Source organism: Pelophylax lessonae (genome assembly GCF_965119305.1).
Source record: "Pelophylax lessonae genome assembly, chromosome: 3".
In the NCBI taxonomy this organism is placed as follows: Eukaryota; Metazoa; Chordata; class Amphibia; order Anura; family Ranidae; genus Pelophylax; species Pelophylax lessonae.
The window spans coordinates 542,029,807-542,056,672 of NC_138770.1; the positions used below are offsets into that span (position 1 = coordinate 542,029,807).

Sequence of the window (26,866 nt, forward strand, 5' to 3'; positions counted from 1 at the left end):
GACCTGTGTGCCTTGTTGCGCTGTTTTGAGTACTCCACCAACATGGCCAGTGGCAATGACTCCGTTCTCAGCTTAACTATCCCACTTCTATGCCTCCTTGAAAAAACAATTCGGGCGATGATGGAAGAGGATGTGGCACAGGATGAGGAGGAGGAGGAGGATGAAGAGGTAACATTTCCAAGGCTTTCAGGGCAGTCATTCGCAAGGGGCTCCGAGGGTGGGTTCCTGCACACGCAAACGCCAGGGACGCAATTGTCCAGCAGGGGCACAGTTCTGGAGGATGAGGAGGATGAGGAGGAGGAGGAGCTGGAGGAGGAGATGGAACCATGTTCACAGCAGGGTGGCACCCAGGCCAGCTCATGGCCATCACTGGTGCGTGGCTGGGGGGATACAGAGGACACGGACCATACACCTCCCACAGAGGACAGCCTTTCGTTGCCTCTGGGCAGCCTGGCACACATGAGCGATTACATGCTGCAGTGTCTCCACAACGACCGCCGAGTTGCCCACATTCTAACTTGTGCTGATTACTGGGTGGCCACGCTGCTGGATCCCCGTTACAAGGACAACGTACCGTCCTTAATTCACTCACTGGAGCGCGATCGCAAGATGCGCGAGTACAAGCGCACGCTGGTAGACGCCATGCTGCTGGCATTCCCATCTGACAGCGGGGCCACAGTGGAAGCACAAGGCAGAGGAGGAGGAGGAGGAGGTCGCCAACGCAACCAGGGCACCGCCAGCACCTCAGAAGGCAGGGTTAGCATGGCCGAAATGTGGAAAAGCTTTGTCAGCACGCCACAACAAACAGCAGCACCAGCAGCTCAGATGGAACGTCTTAGCAGGAGGCAGCATTTTACCAACATGGTGGAGCAGTATGTGTGCACACGCCTACATGTAGTGAATGACGGGTCTGCCCCCTTCAACTTCTGGGTCTCCAAATTGGGCACATGGCCTGAGCTTGCCCTTTACGCCTTGGAGGTGCTGGCGTGCCCTGCAGCCAGTGTATTATCTGAACGGGTATTTAGCACGGCTGGGGGCGTTATAACAGACAAGCGCAGCCGCCTGTCCAGAGACAATGTGGACAAGCTCACGTTCATTAAAATGAACCAGGCATGGATCCCACGGGACTTTTCCGTACCTTATGCAGAATAGCAATGGATACCGACCTTACCCACCCATTGTTCCATTTTTGCTCTTTCTCACTCTTTTGGGGTGTACCCTCATTTAAAATTTGTGAAAAGAAGCAGTGTTGGCTACCTCGTCCTCCTCCTCAGGGCCAGATTAATGTAGGGGCTATTGGAGCTGCAGCTCCAGGCCCCTACCTTTTATATAGGCCCCGGGTTGGCCATATTCACTGTTACCGCTCTTCTGTCACTTGTAAACACAGAAGTCTGGCTTCTATGCTCGCTTCCCCAGGCAGCACCCTCAGAACCTCCCCACACAGCGTGAAGGCCGGACAAGGAGGGACAGTTGGCGATGCATGGATGTGTTTATGGGCTTCAGAGACAGCATCCCATGTTGAATTAGGCATGCATGGCTGCACCCTTCCTCCTCTGGGTGCATGGCAAGGCACGGCCCTAAGGCCCTTCAAAATCCTCAGCACCAAGCCCATGATGCTGTTAATCCGGCCCTGGTCCTCCTCCACCGCCGCTTCCACCTACACCGCCCATAGGTGTGCGCAGCCTATTGCATTAAGGTGTGCACCCCAAAGTTGAAATACACATGCATGTGTTTGCCAGCAGGGAGAGTAATGTATCGGGGCCATGTACCTGTAGGCAAGGAGAAATAGAGCAGAGCAGGTCCCAGGGAGATCTTTCCCATCTCCTCACTGGCAATGCTATGTGCCCTAGGTGATTAGGGTGTGCCCAGGCACACCCAGCACACCCTGTGCGCACGCCTATGTCACCGCCACATCCACCACCACCTTAACCTCCCTCCTACTCCATATGGGCCTCGTCCTTCAGAGATGAAGAAGAACATTGTTTTATTTTTCTGTTTTTTTTTGTTGTTTTAAGTTATTTCCCTATCCACATTTGTTTGCAGAGCACTTGCCATGCTCTTAATTACGTTTTGCTGCCATTTGCAGCACTCTAGCCCTTTCCTTTGGTGTTTTAGAGCCATTTTAGTGCCTTAAAGTTCGGGTCCCCATTGACTTCAATGGGGTTCGGTGTCCGGGAAAAGTTCGGTAAAAGTCCGGGACACGGACCCGGACTTTTTTTTAAAGTTCGGCCAAACCCGTCGAACACGGACATCTAGGTGTTCGCTCAACCCTAATTAACACTTAAACTGGCACCAATACTATGCTTTATTACTGTGTAAACTGGCACCAATGCTAGGCTATTACTGCATAATCTGGCATCAATACTATTTGTTATTACTGCATAAACTGGCCCCAATACTATGGGTTATTACTGTGTGAACTGGCACCAATACTAGGCTTTATTACTGCATAAACTTGCACCAATACTAAGCTTTAATACTGCGTAAACTGGCAGGATTACTAGGGGTTATTACTGTGTAAACTGGCAACAATACTAGGGGCTATTACTGCTATTACTGCGTGAACTGGCACCACTGCTTGGGGCTATTAATGCATAAACTGGCACCAATACTAGAGGTTATTACTACATAAACTGGCACCAATACTAGGGACTATTTCTGCATAAACTGGCACCAATATTAGGGGCTATTACTGCGTAAACTGCCACCAATACTAGCAGTTATTACTGTGTAAACTGCTGAAATTTCTTTAAACTATAGAAAAGCGTTTTCCTCTTTCTCAGATCTGAAGCAATACCTGAGGAAGAAAGGAAAACTCTTAAAAGCTTGTCTTTTAAGTGTTAGGTTAGTACAATAAAAAGGTATCATTGCATACAGCATTACTCTTTTATTATTTTGCAACCTTATTTATATATAAACTTATTTAGTTTTTTTCAGTAGTATGATTTAGTAGTAAAAATTATGAGTGCCCCCCCCCCCCCCCAGTGTTGACTGTGGTATCTTATGTGCCCCCCCCCCCATATATTGTTCCTAGAGTCACCAATTCCTGTAATGCTGCTGCGGTCCAGTGCCACCTACAGTGGAGAAAATAGACTGCACTAGACTGCACCTGCCTACACATATAGTCCATCTCAGTAGTGAGCAATAGGGATGATCGAACGGTTCGGGTCGACCATCGGTTCGACCCGAACATTGGGTGTTCGAAATTCGGTCGAATTCCGAACTTTTTGCGGTAAAAGTTTGGAATTCAGCCACCAGAACTGCCCAAAATGCAATGGGACAGGAACTGGGCTTTAAAAGCCCATGATTGGCCCAGGAACATCAGTAAAATGTGAGTGGAGTGACTACGGAGTCCAGAGGCCAATCAGGAGTGAATACGCCCCCCATACGCCCCCCAGTATATAACATAGCCCCGCCAATATACAGAGGCTGTGGAAGAGAGTGGAAGCATTTGTGTTTCTCCTGCTGCTTGTAAAGCTCCAGTGTCATTTTGCAATTATTAGTGTGAGGAAAGGGATATGCAGTGTAGTTAGGGTACTATATACCACTAGGTGTCAGGGTGACCGTAGTGTAGTTTAGGGTGACCTGACTCTGCCATGTCAGGGTGACCGTAGTGTAGTTTAGGGTGAACTGACTCGGTCATGTCAGGGTGACCGTAGTGTAGTTTAGGGTGAACTGACCGTGCCATGTCAGGGTGACCATAATGTAGTTTAGGGTGAACTGACTCTGCCATGTCAGGGTGACCGAACTCTGCCATGTCAGGGTGACCCCACTATGCAGGTTCTGGGTTAGGGGTATACATATATACATATATATATATATCAAAAATAACTTTTTTTTTGCCTGATTCATAGTCCCTGGGGCATGACCCAGAACCCTAGGCACTTTTTAGGGGCATTTATTGAGTTTTAGGGCTTCAAAATGGTGTTTTTTGATTCCAGAAGTTTGGGTCCCATTGATTTCAATGGGGTTCTGGAATCCGAACCGAACTTTCGGGAAATTCGGGTGTTCTGGTCCAACCAAACTTTTCAAAAGTTCGATCATCCCTAGTGAGCAAGAGAGGGTGGCTACTTTACACACATGGGACCATGGAGAACGAATGTAGCCACCCTCCAACAGGAAGGTGTCACTTAAAGTCAATAGAAGTGAGAGGAATTTTACATATGAGTGCATGAACAATATGAAGATCAAGGATGGTTATTCCCCCACAATCTGCTATCCCAGAAAAACTAAATCATAAAAAATGGAGTTCAGCTTTAACCACTTCCCACCTGGAGGACGTCCACGGATTCTCACATGCATATGTAAATAGTGATCGCACCACACATATGAGGTATTGTCGCGAACGTCAGAGCAAGAGCAATAATTCTAGCACCAGACCTCCTGTGCAACTCTAAACTGGAAACCTGTATAGGCGTTTAAAGTGTCGCCTATGGAGAAATTTTAATCACCCTAGTTTGTCACCATTCTATGGGCAGATGCAATTTTAAAGTTTGGCATGTTAGTTAACTTTTTACTTGGCGCTAACATCATGTTTAACGTTATACAACAAAAATTAGGCTAACTTTAGGGTTTTGTTTTTTTTTTAATTCATGAAAGTGTTTTTTTTTTTTATGAAAAAAACGCCGTGCAAATACCGTGTGACATAAAAATTGCAACACCCATTTTTTTCTTCTATAGGACCACTGCTAAATAAATATATACATATATATATATATATATATATATATATATATATATATATATATGTATATAATGTTTGGGGGTACTATGTAATTTTCTTGCTAAAAAAAAAGTTGATTTTTACATGTAGAGGCGAAGTGTCAGAATTGGCCCGGATGGCAAGTAGTTAAAGCATTTGTTCAGCTTGCTCTCCTCCAATGATCAGACTTGTCCTGACACACCCCTCTTGCACAGTCATTCACTGGGAAGCTCAGTGTACTGCCTCTCCTCCCCCAGATCTTATGCAGCTGAGAACAGAGGGAATGTAATCGCTTATAAAAAAGGGAAAACAAGGTATTTATAATGTTTTTATATATCTATACACAAATGTTTTGCCTTTTTTTTTTCTATTTTAAACTGAATGTGTTGTTTCAAGGTGATCGTTTACAATCACTTTAAGAAAATACTTATGACCCGAATTTAACATTTCTGTTAAGAGCCTTTAGATCAACATTGCTAAAACTAAAGGTCTGATGCTATTTATTTTCCCTGTGAAAAGCTTTTATCGATCCTCGGCAAGTTCCATACAGTTTAATATTTCCCTTTCCACTTAAAGGAATAAAAAAACCTAATTAAATAAGCAGATAACCAAAATGAAAGCAGTAAAAGAACATTTCTCATTTGCCTTGTGGGAGTTTTAAAATACTTGGTAATCTGCCTGTGTTATTTAAAGAACAACAGGAAAAGCCTGAACATGTCAGACAGGAGAAAAGAATATTCATGCACAGTTGTGTTGGGAGATGCGTTGGCTTAAAACCACCTGCTTAATGACAGCGTCTAGATAAATAAAAAACAAAGTAGTAAGCTAAAATTAAAGTGAAGCTTGTTTATGAAGTAGACGTGTTATATTACCCCTTATGTGTGTAAAATATAATTTTTTTTTTCATGTAATATAGGCTTATTACGCTATTTGGAATCCTAGCTCATAAATCATCAGTGCAACCAGCCAAAATGTTTTCTTTTAGTAATGGAGGGGTTGAAAACTCTGCCAGGTATGTGCCCTCTGGGGAATTTTAACCCCGCTTTGTGACCTGGTAAGAGTTATTAACGTAGGGAAATCCTAAATACTTTCACTTCCTGTTGTGTCCTCAGGACAGGAGAGCAGGGAAAATCGCCAACTAAGACAAAAGCATAAAAAAACCCCTGAAAAACATCCAAACTTCTCCACTTCACATCCACTTAGGTTGCTTTCACACGGGCTTTGCGATCCAGTCCGCCTGTTTTTCAGGCGTACCTGATCGGATGCTCCATGCAGCCCTATAGAGCAGCCGCTGACACCCGCCGCTTTCATATCCGATCCTGTCCGTGAAATCCAGACGGATGGAAACCCTATTTTCCATCCATCTGGAGGATCGGATAAGATTGGATGAAAACGGACAGGCGGTCCGTTTTCATCCGATCTCCCCATAGAGGAGAGTGGGGATCTGACAGCTCCGTCTTTGCACACAGAGCGGAGATGGAGCTGTCATCCGCCTGCTCAGAGGGGATCGGCCGATCAATCCCCGCTGAGCAAAACGGACTCCATCGGGAGCACCGCCCTTGTGAAAGGAGCCTTAGGCTGGCCATACATGGGTCGAATTTCGAAATAATTTTCTTTATAAAATCTTATCTAAGAATTTTCTTTCAGATTTTGTACCATTAGTGGGCCACAGCAACCGCTGATTTTTGTGCTGTCATTGAATTTGAGTGATCGGGCATGTTGAAAATTTTTTTAAAAACTAACGATTTTCTAATCAATGATGGGAGAATCGTGCAAGAAATAAAATCGAAAAAGAAATGCGCATGATTGCAAGAAAATAAAATTCCCGGAAAGAAAGGAAGATTCACAGCCACGAAAAACTCTTTTCTGTTACAATATGAAATTGAAGGCTTAGTTGGTCGAATTTCAAAATCAATGGTCGCATCATCGGATCACAAAATGCACAAAATTTTGATTTTCTAAAGAAAATTCTTTCGAAATTCGACCCATGTATGGCCAGTCTTACCGTAGGTTGCATTCATACCTATGCATGTGGCTTTTGAGCATTTCAGCAGTGCTATTTTCTGTGCTTTCCACATTTTTTGACACGCGCTTTTGATGCGTCTTGTGGTTTTTTTTTTCCTTTTTATTTGGCCAATTTGTTGTTGGGCAGACTAAATAACGCAAAACTCGAAATGCGTCAAAAATGCGCCAAAAATGCACTAAAAATGCACTACTTGATTTTCTGCTGCTTCTCCATTGAAGTCTATTGAAGCAAAAACAGCAAAAAGTATCACAAGGAGCCAATGCTGCAGTGAAAGAATCACACTGGCAGAGAGATCAGCTCATCAGTAGGGATGATCGAATGGTTCGGGTCGACCATCGGTTCGGCCCGAACATTGGGTGTTCGAGGTTCGGCCGAATTTAGAACTTTTTGCCCAAAAAGTTCGGAATTCGGCAACCAGAACCGACCAAAATGCAATGGTTCAGGAAATGGGCTTTAAAAGCCTGTGATTGGAACAGAACCATTAGCAAAAGCCAATTGAGGGGGCAGAAGAATGCTAGGAATGTGATTGGAGTGACTAGGGGGTCCATAGTCCAATCATTAGTGAATACGCCCCCCAGTATATAAGATCGCCCCCGCCATATTCCCAGCATTGTTATACAGGGACATGGAAGAGAGTGGAAGCAGTTCTGCTAATTTTACTTTAAAAGTGTCATTTAGCATTTATTAGTGTGAGGAAAGGGATATCTAGTGTAATTAGAGTGCTCCTTTACACTTTAGTTAGCTTTAAAAATGTAGTTTCTGTAGGGAAAGTGTGAAGTGTCAGGGTGACCGTAATGTAGTGTAGGGTTAACTGACTGCTATGGCAGGGTGACCAACTGACCAAACCCTTCCATACCAGGGTGACCGTAATGTAGTGTAGTGAACTGACAGTGACTGCTATGGCAGGGTGACCGAACCCTTCCATAGCAGGGGGACCGTAATGTAGTGTAGGGTGAAAGCCATATTACAGATCTACAGATTGCACTAATACAAACAATCTTTTTTTTATGGTTCTGGACATGCTACAGAGCTGAAACTTGTACACTTTTTAGACCCCCCAGATACTAAATCCAAAGAATTTTTTTTTTTTAATTTTTTTTTTTTTTTATTTTTTCAATAATTGGCTCTCTATCAAAAATGACAATTTTTAAGAACTTTTTTTGTGTGATTTTGTGTCTGGGGGGTCTAAAAGGTGTACCTGTGAAGTTTCAGCTCTGTAGCATGTCCAGAACCCCCAAAAAAAGATCATATAGGTGTAAAAGGGGGGTCCCACCATCCCTGCTCTACTGAAAAATTATCATTTTTATCTGGTTCTGGACATGCTACAGAGCTGAAACTTCACAGGTACCCTTTTTAGACCCCCCAGATACTAAATCCAAAGACATTTTTTCATTTTTTTTTATTTTATTTTTTTTTAATTTTTCCAATAATTGGCTATCAAAAATGACAATTTTTAAGAACTTTTTTTGTGTGATTAATAGTCCCTGGGGTATGACCCAGAACCCTAGGCACTTTTTAGGGGCATTTATTGGGTTTTAGGGCTTCAAAATGGTATTTTTGATTACAGAAGTTCGGGTCCCATTGATTTCAATGGGGTTCTGAAATCCGGGCCGAACTTTCGGGAAGTTCTGGTGTTCTGGTCGAACCGAACTTTTGAAAAGTTTGATCATCCCTACTCATCAGTCTGCTGCTTCTAGAAATGTGCACTACCATAAAATGTTTAGTTTTCGTTTCATTTGTTTTTTGTTTTTTTCCATTTTATCGGATTATTCATAATGAGTGGCATTCGTTACTTCGGATAATTTGTAACTTCGGATGCATTCGTATTTGTTCTGTTCCATTCATTTAGATGCGGCATTCGTTACTTTGGATAATTCATAACTTCGCATGTATTCGTATTCTTTGAGTTCCATTCGTTTAGATGCGGCATTCGTTAATTTGGATAATTCGTTACTTCAGATGTATTCGTATTTGTTCCGTTCCGTTCATTTAGATGCGGCATTCATTACTTCGGATCATTCGTAGCTTCAAATTCATTCGTATTCATTCTGTTCCATTTGTTTAGATGCGGCATTCGTTACTTTGGATAATTTGTAACTTCGGATGCATTCATAATAATTTATCTTTCACTCTCTGTGTCACAAGAGACTCACAAATCTAACAAAACAGTGCCACCAGCCAGAGGTGGGGGACTTGAGTCACATGACTTGACGTAAGTCAGACTTAAGTCACCAGTTTGAGGACTTGAGACTTGCTTGACTAAAATTAATAAAAGACTCGACTTGACTTTGACTTGGTATTCATGACTTGAGTCTTGACTTTGACTTGAGACATATGACTCGAAATGACTTTAATTTTTTAAGTTATTAAATATTTGCATTTTCTCAAGATGTGTTAAAGCAAAATTAATGTGCCTGTTATGTTTCTGAGTTTGACACCACAGTCACTTAAAACACCTCAATGTGTTCTGATTTTTAGGACACTGGCTGTTTAACAATGGAAATACTTAACATGTTTTTAGTGACTGTGGAGTTGAAACATGACCGGACGAAGGATTTTGAGCTGTTTGGGCAATCAAAGTGTTTCTTTAATATGCTAAGAAAAAAGCACTAAGCAGTTTTGTTAATGTTGAAAATAAAACAAAACCTTTCCTGACCACTGACTTTTAACTGATTTAAAGGTGAAAATTGGGGTAGATCAGTATTTTGACTTGATTTGTGACTTGACCAAAACAAATGACTTGACTTGCTTGCTTTTCGCCACAGTAACTTGGGACTTAATTGGGACTTGAAGGTTAAGACTTGAGACTTGCTTGTGACTTGCACATGTGTGACTTACTCCCATGTCTGCCACCAGCGCACCACACCCAGTCTGGATTCTGGATGGAATGCAGTTTGGGGCATAAGGGAATAAAGAACAAGCTCATTGGCCAAAGATTGGCCACTAACACTGCTCAGCCGAAAATCAAATGAATCCGAATATATCCAAGAAATAAAGAAATATGAATGCATTCATCAATTATTTCTTTATATTCAGGGATAACGAATAGTCGGAATATATACGAAAACCCCGAAAACGAAATTATCTGAATGTAATCGATTCGTTAAATTCGTAGGTTCAATGGTTTTTTGTTCTTTCGGATTTTCATTTTTTTGGGTTTTTGTTCTTTTAGGTTTTCCTTCTGACAATTCGTTTTCGTAAGCATTCACCAAAAGAGTCTTTCATTCATTCGGATGCTCCCGAATGAACGAATATGCCGAATTTCATCTGAGAACAAATTTGTAACTAAACAAATTGTCTAGCTGCTTATCCTTTCCCTGTCCAGTCACAGGGTAGGGGTGGGAAGATGATCTGTAGGTAAAACTGCAGCAGTGAAAAACCTGATTCCCCTCCATTGCTTCATGGGTCTGTGCTGCCGGGCCAAGCTGTGCAAATCTCATGACTGGATGGACACAATACAAATCTTTTGACAATAAAAAAAGCCCTCATATATTTTATATGTTTTATCTCTATATTTAGTTGGCCTGAAGTTCAGCATTAAAGCATAACTAAAGGCAAAACATTTTTTTTTAGTTTTGGATAGAGAAGAGAGAGATTAGAACAACCGTTAGATTTTATTGCTTCAGTGCCCCTGTTAGGGAGATTCACCCTCTCTATTTGTCCTGCTTACCATTATCATTGAAAGTCAAAGTCAAAGTAAAAGAAAATCCCTGGGTTCTGGGTTGTCCCCATAAAAGTAACAATGAGAATCTTCAAATGGGGACACTAGTTCTCGTGACTTTGGGGTCCCCAAGAGATTCCCCAAATTTGCGGGATTTCCTCTCGCTTCCTCTTTTAGCCATGGGAAAGGAAGTGAAGATAAATCTCCCCAATGGGACAAAGATGGCACAAATAAACTGTACAGGGGTTAAAACTCTTACTGTATCCAAAATGGAAAAAAAAAAGTTTTGCTTATAGTTCTACACTGCTCAAAAAATTAAAGGATCCCTTTGAAAACACATCAGATCTCAATGGGGAAAATATCATGCTGGATATCTATACTGATATTCACTGGGTAATAAGGAATAAAAGGATGCCACACCGTTTGATGGAAATTAAAATTAATAATCTACAGGGGGCTAAATTCAAAGGCACCCTGAAAAATCAAAGTGAAAAAAATGATGCAGCAGGCTAGTCCACTTTGCTGAAATTTCATCTTTTCTGAATGTTTTTGACTAGTTTTGCATTTGGCTAGGGTCAGTGTCACTACTGGTAGCATGAGGTGATACTTGGACCCTATTGAGGTAACACAGGCAGTCCAGCTCCTCCAGGATGGCACATCAATACCTGGCATTGCCAGAAGGTCTCAAGAGCATGGAGGCGATTCCGGGAGACAAGCAGTTACTCTAGGAGAGCTGGACAAGGCCGTAGAAGGTCCTTAACCCATCAGCAGGACTGGTGTCTGCTTCTTTGTGTAAGGAGGAAGAGGATGAGCACTGCCAGAGCCCTACAAAGTGACCTCCAGCAGGCCGCTAGTGTGAATGTCTCTGACCAAACAATCAGAAAGAGACTTCGTGAGGGAGGCCTGAAGGCCCGAAGTCCTCTATTGGGCCCTGTGCTCACTGCTTGGAAACAGGGAGCTTGATTAGCATTTTCCATTGAACATCAAAATAGGCAGGTCCACCATTGCCACCCTGTGCTTTTCACAAATGAGAGCAGGTTTACCCTGAGCAGATGCGACTGATGTGAAAGGGTCTGGAGAAGCCGTGGAGAACGTTATGCTGCCTGTAACATTGTTCAGCATGACCGGTTTGATGGTGGGTCAGTGATGATCTGGGGAGGCATATCCATGGAGGGACGCACAGACCTCTACAGGCTAGACAATGACACCCTGATTGCCATTAGGTATCAGGATGAAGTCCTTGGACCCATTGTCAGACCCTACGCTGGTGCAATGTATTCTGGGTTCCTCCTGGTGCACGGCCTCATGTTGCAGTATGCAGTCAGTTTCTAGAGGATGAGGGAACTGATGCCATTAAATGGCACTCACGCTCACCTGACCTACATCTGAGAAAACACCTTTGGGACATTATGTTTCAGTTCACCACCGCCGCCAGATTGCACCTCAGTCTGTTCAGGATCTCAGTGATGCCCTGGTCCAGATCTGGGAGGAAATACCCCAGGACACCATCCGTCATCTCATTAGGAGCATGCCCCTACTTTGTCAGGCATGCATACAGGCATGTGGGGGCCATATATGCTACTGAGTACCACTTTGAGTTGCTGCAATGAAATTTCAGCAAAATGGACTAGCCTTCTGCATAATTGTTTCACTTTGATTTTCAGGGTATCTTTGAATTTAGCCCTCTGTAGGTTGATAATTTTCATTTCTTTCAAAAGATGCGGTATCCTTTCATTCCTACCACATTACCCATTCCAGATCAGTATAAATATCAGGCATGAGATTTTGCCCCATTGAGATCCGATGTGTTTTCAGAGTGTTCCTAAACTTTTTTTAGCAGTGTAATTTAAAACCCCACTCTGAGAAACCATACAATTTTGCTGTGCCTCCACTGTAAGGGTTAACTGCTCCTTTTGTTTGGAGAGCAGAAGTGCCTTTACTTACCTGATCCTCTGCTCCCCCAGCAGATGGCGCTCCTCCACACTCCAGCAGAAGACCGTGCCTTAGCATCCCCATGTCCAGGTCAGAGCTATGGACATCAGGACCTTAGACCCATACAGTAGAGGGAAAAAGATGCTGCAGGGACTGGTCTAGCAGCGAGGAGGAACAGAGGATCGGGTAGGTTTATCTGCTTCTCTGTATCTCCTAGACCAGTGATGGCGAACCTTGGCAACCCAGATGTTTTGGAACTACATTTCCCATGATGCCCAACTACACTGCAGAATGCATGAGCATCATTGGAAATGTAGTTCCAAAACATCTGGGGTGCCAAGGTTCAGCTATCACTGTCCTAGACCTAAAAGAGCAATTAACTCTTGCAGGGTGGGCACAGCCTCACTGTAAGGGATATTTTTATAGTTTCCTGGTAAGTTTTAAAGGAAACTTGCCTTTGGAAATATATGTAGGCTGTGCATGGAAGCCTCTCATTCTGAAAATAAATTAAAGTTGTCATGCTGATGCTTTAGCTTTAATACATTTTAACTCACTGACCCAGAAAAAGTGTAGAGGTTTTTTAAGCGATCTCCCGCTTTTATTTTCTACATACTTATTCTGCAAATGTGACTGAGAAGTATTAAAGCCAGAAATGGCCGTTCCCTATTTCTGAAATGACAGGTGTGTTTTATGACTGTGATCTGTACCTCTCCAGCTTTACAGTATTTGAAAAGTATTATTCTGACGATGGAATCAGGGATCTGGCAGATTATAGTACTTTGCTTTTTGATAATCTGCTGGTTAACAGCAGGATGCAAAAGAAAATCCCGGTCCCTGAGTGAGAAGGAGAAGACTAGACATATTGGAAACATTTTTTTATGTTAACATCTAGAAATCATCACTGGTGTACAAAGGGTTTAAGAACTTTTCAGGGCTAGGATCAGTGACCTATTGCACTAACAGTACTCATCTAAAGACATAAATACAATTTGTACAGTTTTGTATAAAACACAACAGAATGTTTCCCCTGGTATACAGCTCTTACATAGTTAGTCAGGTTGAAAAAAGATAGAAGTCCATCTAGTTCAACCAAAAAAAAAAAAAATCATACAATCCTATATACCAGCCTTTTTCAACCGGGTGCCAAGGCACCCTTGGGTGCCTTGAGGTTTTTTTAAGGGGTGGCTTGGCAAAATGCTTAAAAATTGCCCCAAAATTGTATACAAGCCAGTTGGTGGATGAAGCCTGACTTTTAGTTACACAAAGCCACAGGTTTTCATTGTGCACCATTACAACCTTCCAGCAGCCAGCCGCCTATGGCCAATGACATCATCAGTTGATTAGGAGGATGTCAGTTGCCTGCATATCATCCTTCTTTGACCCTCCCTTGCCTCTCTCCATCAGCTTTGGGGGGTCTCATTAGCTAAGTGACGGAGAAAAACTGAGGGAGAAGAGAAACATTGGAATACTAGTCAGCACCAGTTTGCAAAAGTGTATTTGCTTTGGACGAATAAATCACCTCTAACTTGGGTGTCCTATGTCTATTGATTGCTGCATTTTGTAAAACTATCAGAATCGTTTTTACATTTCCGAATGTGGCGCCTCAAGGCTGTCCATATTTTGAAGGGTGCCTTGACCTAAAAAAGGTTAATCCAGAGGAAGGTGAAAAACCCAAGCAAAGCATGATCCAAATTGCTACAGCAGGGGAAAAATCTCCTTCCTGATCCCCGAGAGGATTTTTAGATTTTCCCTGGATCAACTTTACCCATAAATGTGAGTACCCAGTTATATTAACACCTAGGAAAGAATCCAGACCTTTTTTAAAGCAATCTGTTGAGCTGTCTAGAAACACCTCTGGAGGGAGTCTATTCCACATTTTAACAGCTCTTACTGTGAAGAAACCTTTCTTTATTTGGAGATGAAATCTCTTTTCCTCCAGATGTAAAGATTTCCCCCTTGTCCTCTGTAATGACTTTAAAGAGAATACCTCAACACTACTTTTTTACTAGTATATGTTTCCATCTGTGGCGGGGATCCTCAAACTACGGCCCTCCAGCTATTGCGGAACTACACATTCCATGAGGCATTGTAAAACTCGGACATTCACAGACATGACTAGGCATGATGGGAATTGTAGTTCCTGAACAACCGGAGGGCCAAAGTTTAAAAAGCCCTTAACTATGGTGATAATGTGGAAATTTGAAAGCCTACTATTTATAGTCCTGTACTAACTAAGTGTATGATTTGTAAGTGATTTTTGCTAAAAATTACTCAAAACTTATTTTTTTTTTTTTTTGTCAAAATGCTGCTTTCTCCCCTTGCACTACAGAGCTCTGTGCTTGCAGAGCTGAGTAACAGGCACCCCCCATCACCATGCATGTAGAGGAAGAGAGGCGGCATGTCTGGTCAGGTCTGATACTTTATACAGAGAATTTGTTATAACCCTGGTGACTATTACATCACACAGTCATATTTAGAATCCCAGCACAGCTACTGTAACAGCAAAGCAAATGAAAAAGGAGGTTGTATTGTCAGCTTGGGAGGAGCAAGGAGCTCTGAGGGAGTGCAGGTAAGGTGCGTATATAGGGGTCCCAGGGCCCTTTAAACAGCCACTATCCTTTTTCATGGGCAAGGTGACAGTGTCTCCTAAGCAGGCCATATACTATATGACTGTTCAGACCAATAAACGTATCCACAAAACAGAGCACGTTGACCTATTTCTAGTTACTGGTGAACACAACAAAATAGAAAAGATTTTTTCATAATGTTCATCGTATGTAATAATTTTCATTTTGTTTATTTTTTTTGCATGTCCTAGTTTGAATCTTCTGTAACGTGCAATAATGTGATGTGATCAAATATAGGCTCTTTACAGCAGGTAAATGTGGCACCATAGCTAAGCAACACATAAAAAATGAACAAAGAATATCCTTCTATAGTGTGCACCTGTCTCAATCCAAAGCACTGAGATTGGTTTCTCTCTGCTGCCTCGTTCCTTTGCTGTTTGCATGAGTCATTTCTAGCAGGCTGTGCGGAGCCCAAGGGGTCAAAGGGGTAATAGGGAGGGGAGCTCCAGCAGACAGCCTGCAATTGACAGCCTCAGCTGTGCATGTTTCCCTATGAGATTGTTTAGAGGGTAGTGTGTTTCCTCTGCTCAGGTCTCAGATTACACTCAGACTTACACATCTCTCTGAGCTGTGCAGTGTGGGACATTGGATCCCCACCCCTGTCTTCTTGAGCTCAGAGATGCTGTGAAAATGTGCATTTTAGGAGGCTGTAGAGGAGAGATGGCAGCAGATAAACAGATACAACTTATGGACAGCGTAGTATGATTTGTTTAATCTCTGTGTATCACCTAAAGCTTGTCACTTCAATGGGTATATTTAGGGGTTTACAACTAAATCAACAAGTATAAAAATTAATATACAGTGCCTTGCAAAAGTATTCGGCCCCCTTGAACTTTGCGAACTTTTGCCACATTTCAGGCTTCAAACATAAAGATATAAATCTGTCATTTTCTGTGAAGAATCAAAAACAAGTGGGACACAATCATGAAGTGGAACGAAATTTATTGGATATTTCAAACTTTTTTAACAAATAAAAAACTGAAAAATTGGGCGTGCAAAATTATTCAGCCCCTTTACTTTCAGTGCAGCAAACTCTCTCCAGAAGTTCAGTGAGGATCTCTGAATGATCCAATGTTGACCTAAATGACTAATGATGATAAATAGAATCCACCTGTGTGTAATCAAGTCTCCGTATAAATGCACCTGCACTGTGATAGTCTCAGAGGTCCGTTTAAAGTGCAAAGAGCATCATGAAGAACAAGGAACACACCAGGCAGGTCCGAGATACTGTTGTGGAGAAGTTTAAAGCTAGATTTGGATACAAAACGATTTCCCAAGCTTTATAAATCCCAAGGAGCACTGTGCAAGCGATAATATTGAAATGGAAGGAGTATCAGACCACTGCAAATCTACGAAGACCTGGACGTCCCTCTAAACTTTCAGCTCATACAAGGAGAAGACTGATCAGAGATGCAGCCAAGAGGCCCATGATCACTCTGGATGAACTGCAGAGATCTACAGCTGAGGCGGGAGACTCTGTCCATAGGACAACAATCAGTCGTATACTGCACAAATCTGGCCTTTATGGAAGAGTGGCAAGAAGAAAGCCATTTCTTAAAGATATCCATAAAAAGTGTTGTTTAAAGTTTGCCACAAGCCACCTGGGAGACACCAAACATGTGGAAGAAGGTGCTCTGGTCAGATGAAACCAAAATCCAACTTTTTGGCAACAATGCAAAACGTTATGTTTGGCGTAAAAGCAACAAAGCTCATCACCCTGAACACACCATCCCCACTGTCAAACATGGTGGTGGCAGCATCATGGTTTGGGTCTTCTTTTCTTCAGCAGGGACAGGGAAGATGGTTAAAATTGATGGGAAGATGGATGGAGCCAAATACAGGACCATTCTGGAAGAAAACCTGATGGAGTCTGCAAAAGACCTGACACTGGGACGGAGATTTGTCTTCCAACAAGACAATGATCCAAAACATAAAGCAAAATCTACAATGGAATGGTTCACAAATAAACATATCCAGGTGTTAGAATGGCCAAGTCAAAGTCCAGACCTGAATCCAATCGAGAATCTGTGGAAAGAACTGAAAACTGCTGTTCACAAAAGCTCTCCATCCAACCTCACTGAGCTCGAGCTGTTTTGCAAGGAGGAATGGGCAAAAATTTCAGTCTCTCGATGTGCAAAACTGATAGAGACATACCCCAAGCGACTTACAGCTGTAATCGTAGCAAAAGGTGGAGCTACAAAGTATTAACTTAAAGGGGCTGAATAATTTTGCATGCCCAATTTTTAAGTTTTTTATTTGTTAACAAAGTTTTAAATATCCAATAAATTTCATTCCACTTCATGATTGTGTCCCACTTGTTGTTGATTCTTCACAAAAAATTACAGTTTTATATCTTTATGTTTGAAGCCTGAAATGTGGAAAAAGGTCGCAAAGTTCAAGGGGGCCGAATACTTTCGCAAGGCACTGTATGTGCTTCCATACAGTTACAGTATGCTGAGTTTACTTTTATGCAAGGTATTGGGAATTATGCAAGCACAAATATTTGTGGACACAAAACAGTCACTAGAGTGGCACTCTATTCCAGGGTGGCATGTAGAGTAGAAAAGGTTCCCATCAGTTCAATGTGTAAACATTCTTAGCCAACTGAATATTTAGCTTGGCACTGTGTTACATTAAAGTGCTATTAAACGCAAAAGCAAACATTTTTTTTTTTTTTTTTCATTTTGGATAGAGCAATTGAGGGTTATAACTCCTTTCACGTTTTTTTTCACCATTCTTGTCCCATAGCTAAACAGGAAGTGAGAGAAAATCCCTGCAAATGAAACTGGTTCTAAGGGCAGAAGTTTTTTTTATCTTAATGCAGTGTTTCTCAACTCCGATCCTCGGGGCACACTAACAGGCCAGGCTTGCAAGAAAACTGAAATACATCATAGGTGATATAATTTGCTGCTCAGTGATTGCAGTATTCTAGTTTGAATCTCCGCAAGGTAATACTTAAAATCTGGCCTGTTAGTGTGCCCTGAGGACCGGAGTTGAGAAACACTGTCTTAATGCATTCTATACATGAAGATAAAAACTTACCTGAGCCCCATCTCCATCCAGTGATGGGCAGACCACATTTGGCCCCTTTCAGGGGCAAGAGGGGAACGGGTACCTGTTTTTGACATACAATGGGGGGTGTAGCACTGGTCATAAAGGATGAAACAATAAAGTCCATAAATAAAAGTAAATATCCGCGTGACAATGATAGACCACACTGACAATCCTGATAATGCGAAAAGAGGGGTGCAATAGATCCGCCACCAGAAAGATCCTCAAAATGCCCTTACCGGACCTATAGACCAAAAAGGTCATATGAAGCAGATAGGTAGGCAGTTGAAAAACAATGGTCTGAAACACCTCTTCACTTCCTGCATATCCTCTCGAGCCACTTGTCAGCCTTAATGATCTCTCGAGATACAAGCAAAAACGCCTCTCATAGTGCAGTATTTTTCAAAATTATTTATTAATAAATAAAAGAGCAGCTTACATTTCAGCAGAGTGGCAGCAGCATATCTGTATGTATTGTCACCGGCGTGATATTGTTTCAAGCCAAAAAGATGGCCGCCGTCCTTGTTTTTGACAGGTACCCTTTTCCCACTTTCGGGAGACAGCACAGCGGAGGTGGCCCTCTGAAGTTTGGCTCTCCTCTTCTTTTCCCCACCGCCAGCCCAATTATAAAGCGCAGCGTACTTCCCGCATGCGTAGTAGGGAACCGGCTGTGAAGGCTAAATGTTTCACTTCCGCGGTTTCCCTTACAACGAATGGTGGCGGCGACACCCGGGGTGCCGACATCGCAGGCTCCCTGGACAGGTAAGTGTCTATATATTAAGTATTTGTAGCTGCTGACTTTGAAATATTTTTTCCCCAGCTGGAACACCTCTTTAACAGTTGCAAAAAACAGTGCTAGGACCTAGTGCTAGGAGTGCTCAACTAAACTGTCAAACCATCCAATGGCTGGTGTCATAACTGATCACATGTGCACCATCATGGCAGTTGAAGATTAAACAGAGGCCAAGATGGCAGCTTCCATGGGTGAAAATGATAGGAGGGTTTACTTCCACTTTAGCGGGTCACAGACATCACCGAAACATGACAATCCCTGCAAAAAAAAAAAGTAAAAAAAAAAAGTTTTGCATTCAGCTTTATTTTAACCACTTCTGGACCAGAACGTTTTACCCCCTTAATGGCCAGGCAATAGGGCACTGCGTTACTTTAACCACTTACCGCAAAGTACATAGGACTACGTCGGCAAACTTTGCGGTAGTATACCGGGATGATGCCTCTAGCTAGAGGCACCATCCCGGTACCGTGGTTTAGAGCCGACGGTCGGCTTTTAACGACCGATGCGTTCAATTGTTACCCGGGTGAGCGGGAGGGGACGTTCCCCCCCCTCACGCCACCTTCCGTGGCTTTGCCCGGGGCTCCCGTCCCACCGGGAGCCCCAAGCACCCAGCCGGCACGCCCACTGGCTGGATGGAGTCTCCGATGACGTAACCTGGAGGCGGCATCCATGACGTCACTTCCGGGTTACTGTGCTGCAAAAGGCGGCAAATTTAAAAAATGGCTGTATGCAAAAACGCAGTTTTTGGCGTTTTGCATACATGGAAGTGTAGTGGAGGGGTCTAGGGTCTTTTAGACCCTCGATCCCTCCATAAAGAGTACCTGTCACTGCATATTGGTGTCACAAGGGATGTTTACATTGCTTGTGACAGCAATAAAAGTGATCAGATTTATTTATTTTTTTAAAAAACCTGTAATAAAGAAAAAAAAAATAAAATAAATAGGAAAAAAAAAATTTTTAGCCACCCCCGTCACCGTTAGCTCGCGCACAAAAAAAAACGTATACGGAAGTCGAGCCGCGAATGAAATTGCTGTTCAAACCACACATGTGAGGTATCGCCACGATCGCCAGAGCGTGGGCAATAATTTAAAAAAAGAGCTACACTCTAACTCTAAACTGGTAACCGTTAAAAAAATATAAAGCGTCGCCTATTGAGATCTCTATTGACCGTAGTTTGTCGCCATCCCACGGGGGGCGCAATTTTAAACAGTAACATGTTGGGTATCTATTTACTCGGCGTGACATCATCTTTCACAATATACAAAAAAATGGGCTAACTTTACTGTTTAGTATTTTTTAAATGCAGTGAAATGTGATTTTTCAAAATTGTTCCAAAAAAATGGCATTTGAAAGACCGCTGCGCAAATACCGCATGACAAAAAATATTGCAATGACCGACATTTTATTCTCCAGAGTCTTTGCTAAAAAAAAAAAAAAAAATATATATATATATATATATATATATATATATATATATATATATAATGTTTGGGGGTTCTAAGTAGTTTTCTAGGAAAAAATACTGGTTTTAACTTGTAAACAAAAAGTGTCCGAAATAGGGCTAGGGCTTAAGTGGTTAACTGAAAATTGCGCCGGTCGTGCGACGCTGTACTCAAACAAAATCGATGTCCTTTTTACCCACAAATGGAGCTTTCTTTTAGTGGCATTTGATCACCTGTACAATTTTTATTTTTGTGCTATAACCAAAAAATAGCGACAATTCTGAAAAAAAAAAAAAAAACAATATTTTTTACTTTCTGCTATATAACATTCCCAAAAAAAAAAAAAAAAGGAAAAATCTAATTTTTTTCATCATTTTAGGCCAACATGTATTCTGCTACATGTTTTTAGTAAAAGAAAATCCCAATAAGTGTATATTGATTTGGTCATTTTTATTTATTTATTTTTTTTACTAGTAATGGCGCTGATCAGCAATTTTTAATGGGACTGCGACATTGCTGCGCACAGATTGGACTGATATTTTTGACACTTTTGGGGGGACCAGTGACATTACTACAGTAATCAGTGCTAAAAATATGCACTGCACTGTTACTGTAATAATGACACTGGCAGGGAAGGGGTTAACACCAGGGGCAATCAAAGGGTTAAATGTGTCCCTAGGGGGTTCTTTTTCTAACTGTGTGGGGGATGAGCTTTCTGCATGAACACTAAGTGCCGGTTCACACTAGTACGACTTGTCAGGCGACTTGGTCAGCCTGACAAGTCGTGCACCATCGCGGTCCATTGACTGGTACAGGAACGGTTCTAATAGGAGCGACACAACTCGCTTTGACTTAGAAAAAGGGTTCTGTACTACTTCGGGGCAACCTGGGAGCGACTTGCATAGACATTCATTTTATGAAGTCCGTGCAAGTCGCGCCGAAGTCGCGGTGCACGCGACTTCACAGGTCGCCCCCGAAGTTGTGCCGCTTCAGTGTGAACCGGCACTAAGACCTGTCTTCCTAAATAAGAGGAACACAGGATCCCTGTGTTCATAACTGACGAACAGTGTTTACAATGGCAGACCGCCGTCCTGTCTCCACGAGGAGCAATCGCAGGTGCCCGCTGAACTCCGGACCCGCTGATCGGCTTCCCCTCTGGCGAATGGGCACGCACCCCCACTAGAGCCGACCTGCCGCAGGAAAACTACCGTGTGCGGTCGTTAAAAGGTTAAATTCGCTAGTGCATCTAACATTCCCCTACCCCTTGGACTGACAATACTACTGTTCAAAGGTGTCCTTGTGCTCCTTCATCCAGAGTGGAGGCACTCTAATACAGGAGGTGTGTTACTGGACAGATTGCTAGGTGAAAACAGAGGGAAAAAAAGCCTAAAAAAGAAAACAAATGCAGCCACCACATCTATTAACTGCTAAAGTGACATATATTACATTTTTAGATTTGGGTTGAATACTGCATCGAAATTAACCACATCTGTCCTTACTTAACACTATAAACACTATAGCCCACTTTATTTGTAGCATTCCACAGAGGGATATGCAGAGATGTATAGTAACTAAGTAGAACTACTTCACTACTGTACTTAAGTACCAAAAGGCGGTATCTGTACTTTCCTGGAGTAGAATTTTTTTCTCCTACTTCCACTTTTACTTCACTACATTTTTTCAATGATTTCAATACTTCTACTCCGATATTTTTTTTTCTGCTGCATAGTTACTTGTTACTATTATAAAAATTACCACTGCCAAAACAGTAGATGACAGGTTTCATGAAGCTCAAAACATGTGTATTATCAGCGCATACGAAAATAAATGCTACTGTATGTATAAATAAAAGCTGCATTTGAAATAATAAAAAACAATATGATGTTCAAACTTTTGACTTCTTTCTTTAATAACTACATAACACAGTACTTGTACTTTTACTTTCAGTACTTGAGTAGCAATTTTTGTTTCAAAACTACTGGTACTTTTACTTTCAGTACTTGAGTAGTAAAATTTAAAAAAAAAACTACTTGCAATACTTAAGTACAAAAAATGTTGAATAGTACTTCTACTCAAGTCACTTTTTGATCGAGCACTTCCACTTCTACTCAAGTCACTTTTTGATCGAGCACATGTACTTTTACTCAAGTATGGGTTTCGAGTACTTTATACAACTCTGGGGATATGTACATAGTCCTAATATGATTGCATCGAAAGAAAGTAAAAAAGTTCAAATCAAGAAAACAGATTGCTCAAATACTTACAGACAATACATAGCAAATCTACTTTAATTCTTCACTATCCCTATTGTATAGAAATCAGAGAGGAGAAAAATGGACTTTAAAAGTGAAAATCTCTTTTCCAACATTTCACGGATGTGTTTGAGACTCGTGCCTGTTTTCCAGTTAAAACCTTCATAATGTGTGCTTATCAAGTAATCCTTCGAATGCAACAAGAATTCAATCTTCCTTCCTATTGTGCTAAAGACTCTATTGGAGGCTCTGAAACACACTGTGCTGTCATACACAGAAAGAACAGTCTAATCTCAGTAAACGGACATTTTACAGATTACAGAAATACCAGGGACTTTATGAAAGGTTCGATCAATATTTTGCTGTTTCTTACGTGGCAAATATCAATTCCAACAGATTCACCTACATTACATGTCAACCTGTTCGGGAATGTCCTTATTCATTTTAACATATTTCGTAAACAGCAAAAAAATAATGTAATAATTGTTGATAGCTTTCCCCAATCTAAAGTGCATCCGGAAAGTATTCACAATTCTTCACTTTTTCCACATTTTGTTATGTTACAGCCTTATTCCAAAACTGATTAAATTCATTATTTTCCTCAAAATTCTACAAACAATTCCCCATAATTACAACGTAAAAGAGGTTTATTTGAAATCTAACAATAAAAGCAAGAATGTGGGACTTTAAATGAGGTCACCTGGACAAAGGAATTTATTCCAAAGATACATAACATATAAAAATATTTTGTGTGCATAATACACACAGAGATATAGCACAAATTGATACAATTGAATACAAATACATTACAATATTTGTCGAATCACATACGGATCTCTCTAACATAATTAAGTACAATAAGACCTCATAATCTCTGTGTGCTCACAGTCTAAAATGTGTCATAATGCATAAAGACGTATAAATATATATATATATCTGAGTAATCGTAGGCTCGACGCGTTTCATGGACCTCCGTCCATTCATCAGGAGCTTAGATATATGTCTATAAAGTAAGAATAAGGATTGTATTAGTGTATTGTTTGGTTGGATGAAATGAAGTGTGTATATAAGAAAGGACACTACCTGAAGTAGTGTCCCGATTCGTGAGCAATCCAGTCCAGGAAAAAGGGACCACAGGAGATCCGGGAGACGCCTGACCCGGGGCTGAGGCGCGGAATGAAACCGGCAGGGGGACAACAGGGAGGGAGAGGACCGTAAACAGAGCAGCTTGGAAAGCTCCAGGTGTATTGCTCAGACATTTGATGGTGAGGCACGTTGTAAAACAACAGGCAGGGTCTGTAAGATGTATAAATTTCAATGATTATACTATAAGAAAAAAAATTTATGCTGAGAGAATCATCTCAGGAACAAAATTTGTCAAAAATGTTACTTGCGTATACTAAATTGAATAGACCCAAAAAGTAGTGCCAATAAAGAGCCACCAAGGAGATAACAAATTGGTATAAGGATAAACAGGGTAAGCTGGTAAAGCCCATAGGGAAACCAAAATGTGAGGGGAAGTGCCCAAAGGAGGTTAACTATGTTGTACAAGGTGTACTACTATATGAGCATGAGTCAGGGTGATAAGTGATCCGTCCGTGAAAAGACACATTAACAGACAAAATGTGTCTTTTCACGAACAGATCACTTATTGATACAATTGAATACAAATACATTACAATATTTGTCGGATCACATACGGATCTCTCTAACATAAATGAGTACAATAAGACCACATTTTGGTTTCCCTATGGGCTTTACCAGCTTACCCTGTTTATCCTTATACCAATTTGTTATCTCCTTGGTGGCTCTTTATTGGCACTACTTTTTGGGTCTATTCAATTTAGTATACGCAAGTAACATTTTTGACAAATTTTGTTCCTGAGATGATTCTCTCAGCATAAATTTTTTTTCTTATAGTATAATCATTGAAATTTATACATCTTACAGACCCTGCCTGTTGTTTTACAACGTGCCTCACCATCAAATGTCTGAGCAATACACCTGGAGCTTTCCAAGCTGCTCTGTTTACGGTCCTCTCCCTCCCTGTTGTCCCCCTGCTGGTTTCATTCCGCGCCTCAGCCCCGGGTCAGGCGTCTCCCGGATCTCCTGTGGTCCCTTTTTCCTGGACTGGATTGCTCACGAATTGGGATACTACTTCAGGTAGTGTCCTTTCTTATATACACACTTCATTTCATCCAACCAAACAATACACTAATACAATCCTTATTCTTACTTTATAGACATATATCTAAGCTCCTGATGAATGGACGGAGGTCCATGAAACGCGTCGAGCCTACGATTACTCAGATATATATATATATATTTTTATACGTCTTTATGCATTATGACACATTTTAGACTGTGAGCACACAGAGATTATGAGGTCTTATTGTACTTAATTATGTTAGAGAGATCCGTATGTGATCCGACAAATATTGTAATGTATTTGTATTAAATTGTATCAATTTGTGCTATATCTCTGTGTGTATTATGCCAACAAAATATTTTTATATGCTATGTATCTTTGGAATAAATTCCTTTGTCCAGGTAACCTCATTTAAAGTCCCACATTCTTGCTTTTATTGTTATGTACTATTACAGGGATGGAGGTCACTAGACAGGCTATGTGGCAGGACATAGACGAAATTTCTCCTTCGTTTATTTGAAATCGTTGCAGATCTATTAAAAATAAAAAACGATGAAAAAAAAATTCACATGTACATGAGTATTCACAGCCTTTGCCACGACACTCAAAATGTACATCCTGTTTCCACTGATCATCCTTGCAATGTTTCTACAACTTGATTTGAGTCCACCTGTGGTAAATTCGGTTGATTGAACTTGGTTTGGAAAGGCACACACCTGTCTATATAAGATCCCACAGTTAATAGTGCATGTCAGAGCACAAACCAAGCCATGAAGTCCAAGGAATAGCCTGTAGACCTCCGAGACAAGATTGTATCGAGGCACAGATCTGGAGAAGGGTACAGAAAAATTTCTGCAACATTGAAGGTCCCAATGAGCATAGTGGCCTCCATCATCCATAAATGGAAGAAGTTTGGAACCACCAGGACTCTTCCTAGAGTGGTACAGCCAAACTGAGCGATCGGGAGAAAAGGGCCTTAGTTAGGGACGTGACCCGATGGTGACTCTGACAGAGCTCCAGCATTTCTCTGTGGAGAGAGGAGAACCTTCCAGAAGAACAACCATCTCTGCAGCACTCCAACAATCAGGGCTGTATGGTCGAGTGACCAGATGGAAGCAATTCCTCAGTAAAAGGCACATGACAGCCAACCTGGAGTTTGCCAAAAGGCACCTGAAGGACTCTCAGACCATGAGAAACGAAATTCTCAGGTCTAATGAAACAAAGATTGAACTCTTTGGCCTGAATGGCAAGCATCATGTCTGGAGGAAACCAGGCACCACTCATCATCTGGCCAACACCATCCCTACAGGGAAGCATGGTGGCTGCAGCATCATGCTGTGGGGATGTTTTTCAACAGCAGGAACTGGGAGACTAGTCAGGATCAAGATGAATGCTGCAATGTACAGAGACATCCTTGTTGAAAACCTGCTCCAGAGCACTCTGGACCTCAGAATGGGACAAAGGTTCATCTTCCAACAGAACCATGACCCTAAACACACAGCTAAGATAACAAAGGAGTTGCTATATGACTACTCTGTGAATGTCCTTGAGTGGTCCAACCAGAGCCCAGACTAGAACCCAATTGAAAATCTCTGGAGAGATCAGAAAATGGCTGCGCACCGACGCTCCCCATCCAACCTGATGGGGCTTGAGAGGTCCTGCAAAGAAGAATGGGAGAAACTGCCAGAAAATAGGTGAGCCAAGCATGTAGCATCATACTCAAAAAGACTTGAGGCTGTAATTGGTGCCAAAGGTGCTTTAACAAAGTATTGAGCAAAGGCTATGAATACTTATGTACATGGGATTTGTTTTGTTTTTTATTTTTAATAAATTTGCAAAGATTTCAAACAATCTTCTTTTACGCTGTCATTATGGGGTATTGTTTGTAGAATTTTGAGGAAAAAAATAATTTAATCCATTCTGAAATAAGGCTGGAACATAACAAAATGTGGAAAAAGTGAAGCACTGTGAATACTTTCTGGATGCACTGTATACAAAAGTTCAACCTATTTTTAGGGTCAATAGTACCCACCACCAATAAAAAGACTTTATATGTGCGCAGGAGGAAGATTACAACCCAAAATTACAACATAGTATGTAAACACTTAAAGGAGAAGTACAGCCAAAGCTCATTTTGCTGTACTTCTGTAGATCACAAGAGTGCAGTTAGTTCGGCTGAAGCCCGCTGTCAGCTGACGTCACAGAGACGGTTCCACATGCCTGGACCGTCA

General features: G+C 41.6%; 2 protein-coding genes across 2 annotated transcripts in view; both read right to left on the minus strand.

Moving 5' to 3' along the window:
• The window catches only part of LOC309550186 (piggyBac transposable element-derived protein 4-like), a gene marked incomplete at its 5' end in the record, with an annotated part of 56,774 nt that extends 44,369 nt beyond the window's left edge, over nucleotides 1–12,405 (minus strand). Inside the window, one exon of the mRNA XM_082250608.1 lies at nucleotides 12,334–12,405. Within this exon, the coding sequence (XP_082106734.1) occupies nucleotides 12,334–12,405 (72 nt within the window). The remainder of the gene's footprint in view (nucleotides 1–12,333) is intronic.
• SLC24A3 (solute carrier family 24 member 3) overlaps nucleotides 1–26,866 on the minus strand; it is a 555,181-nt gene that overhangs the window by 483,204 nt on the left and 45,111 nt on the right. The window lies entirely within an intron of this gene.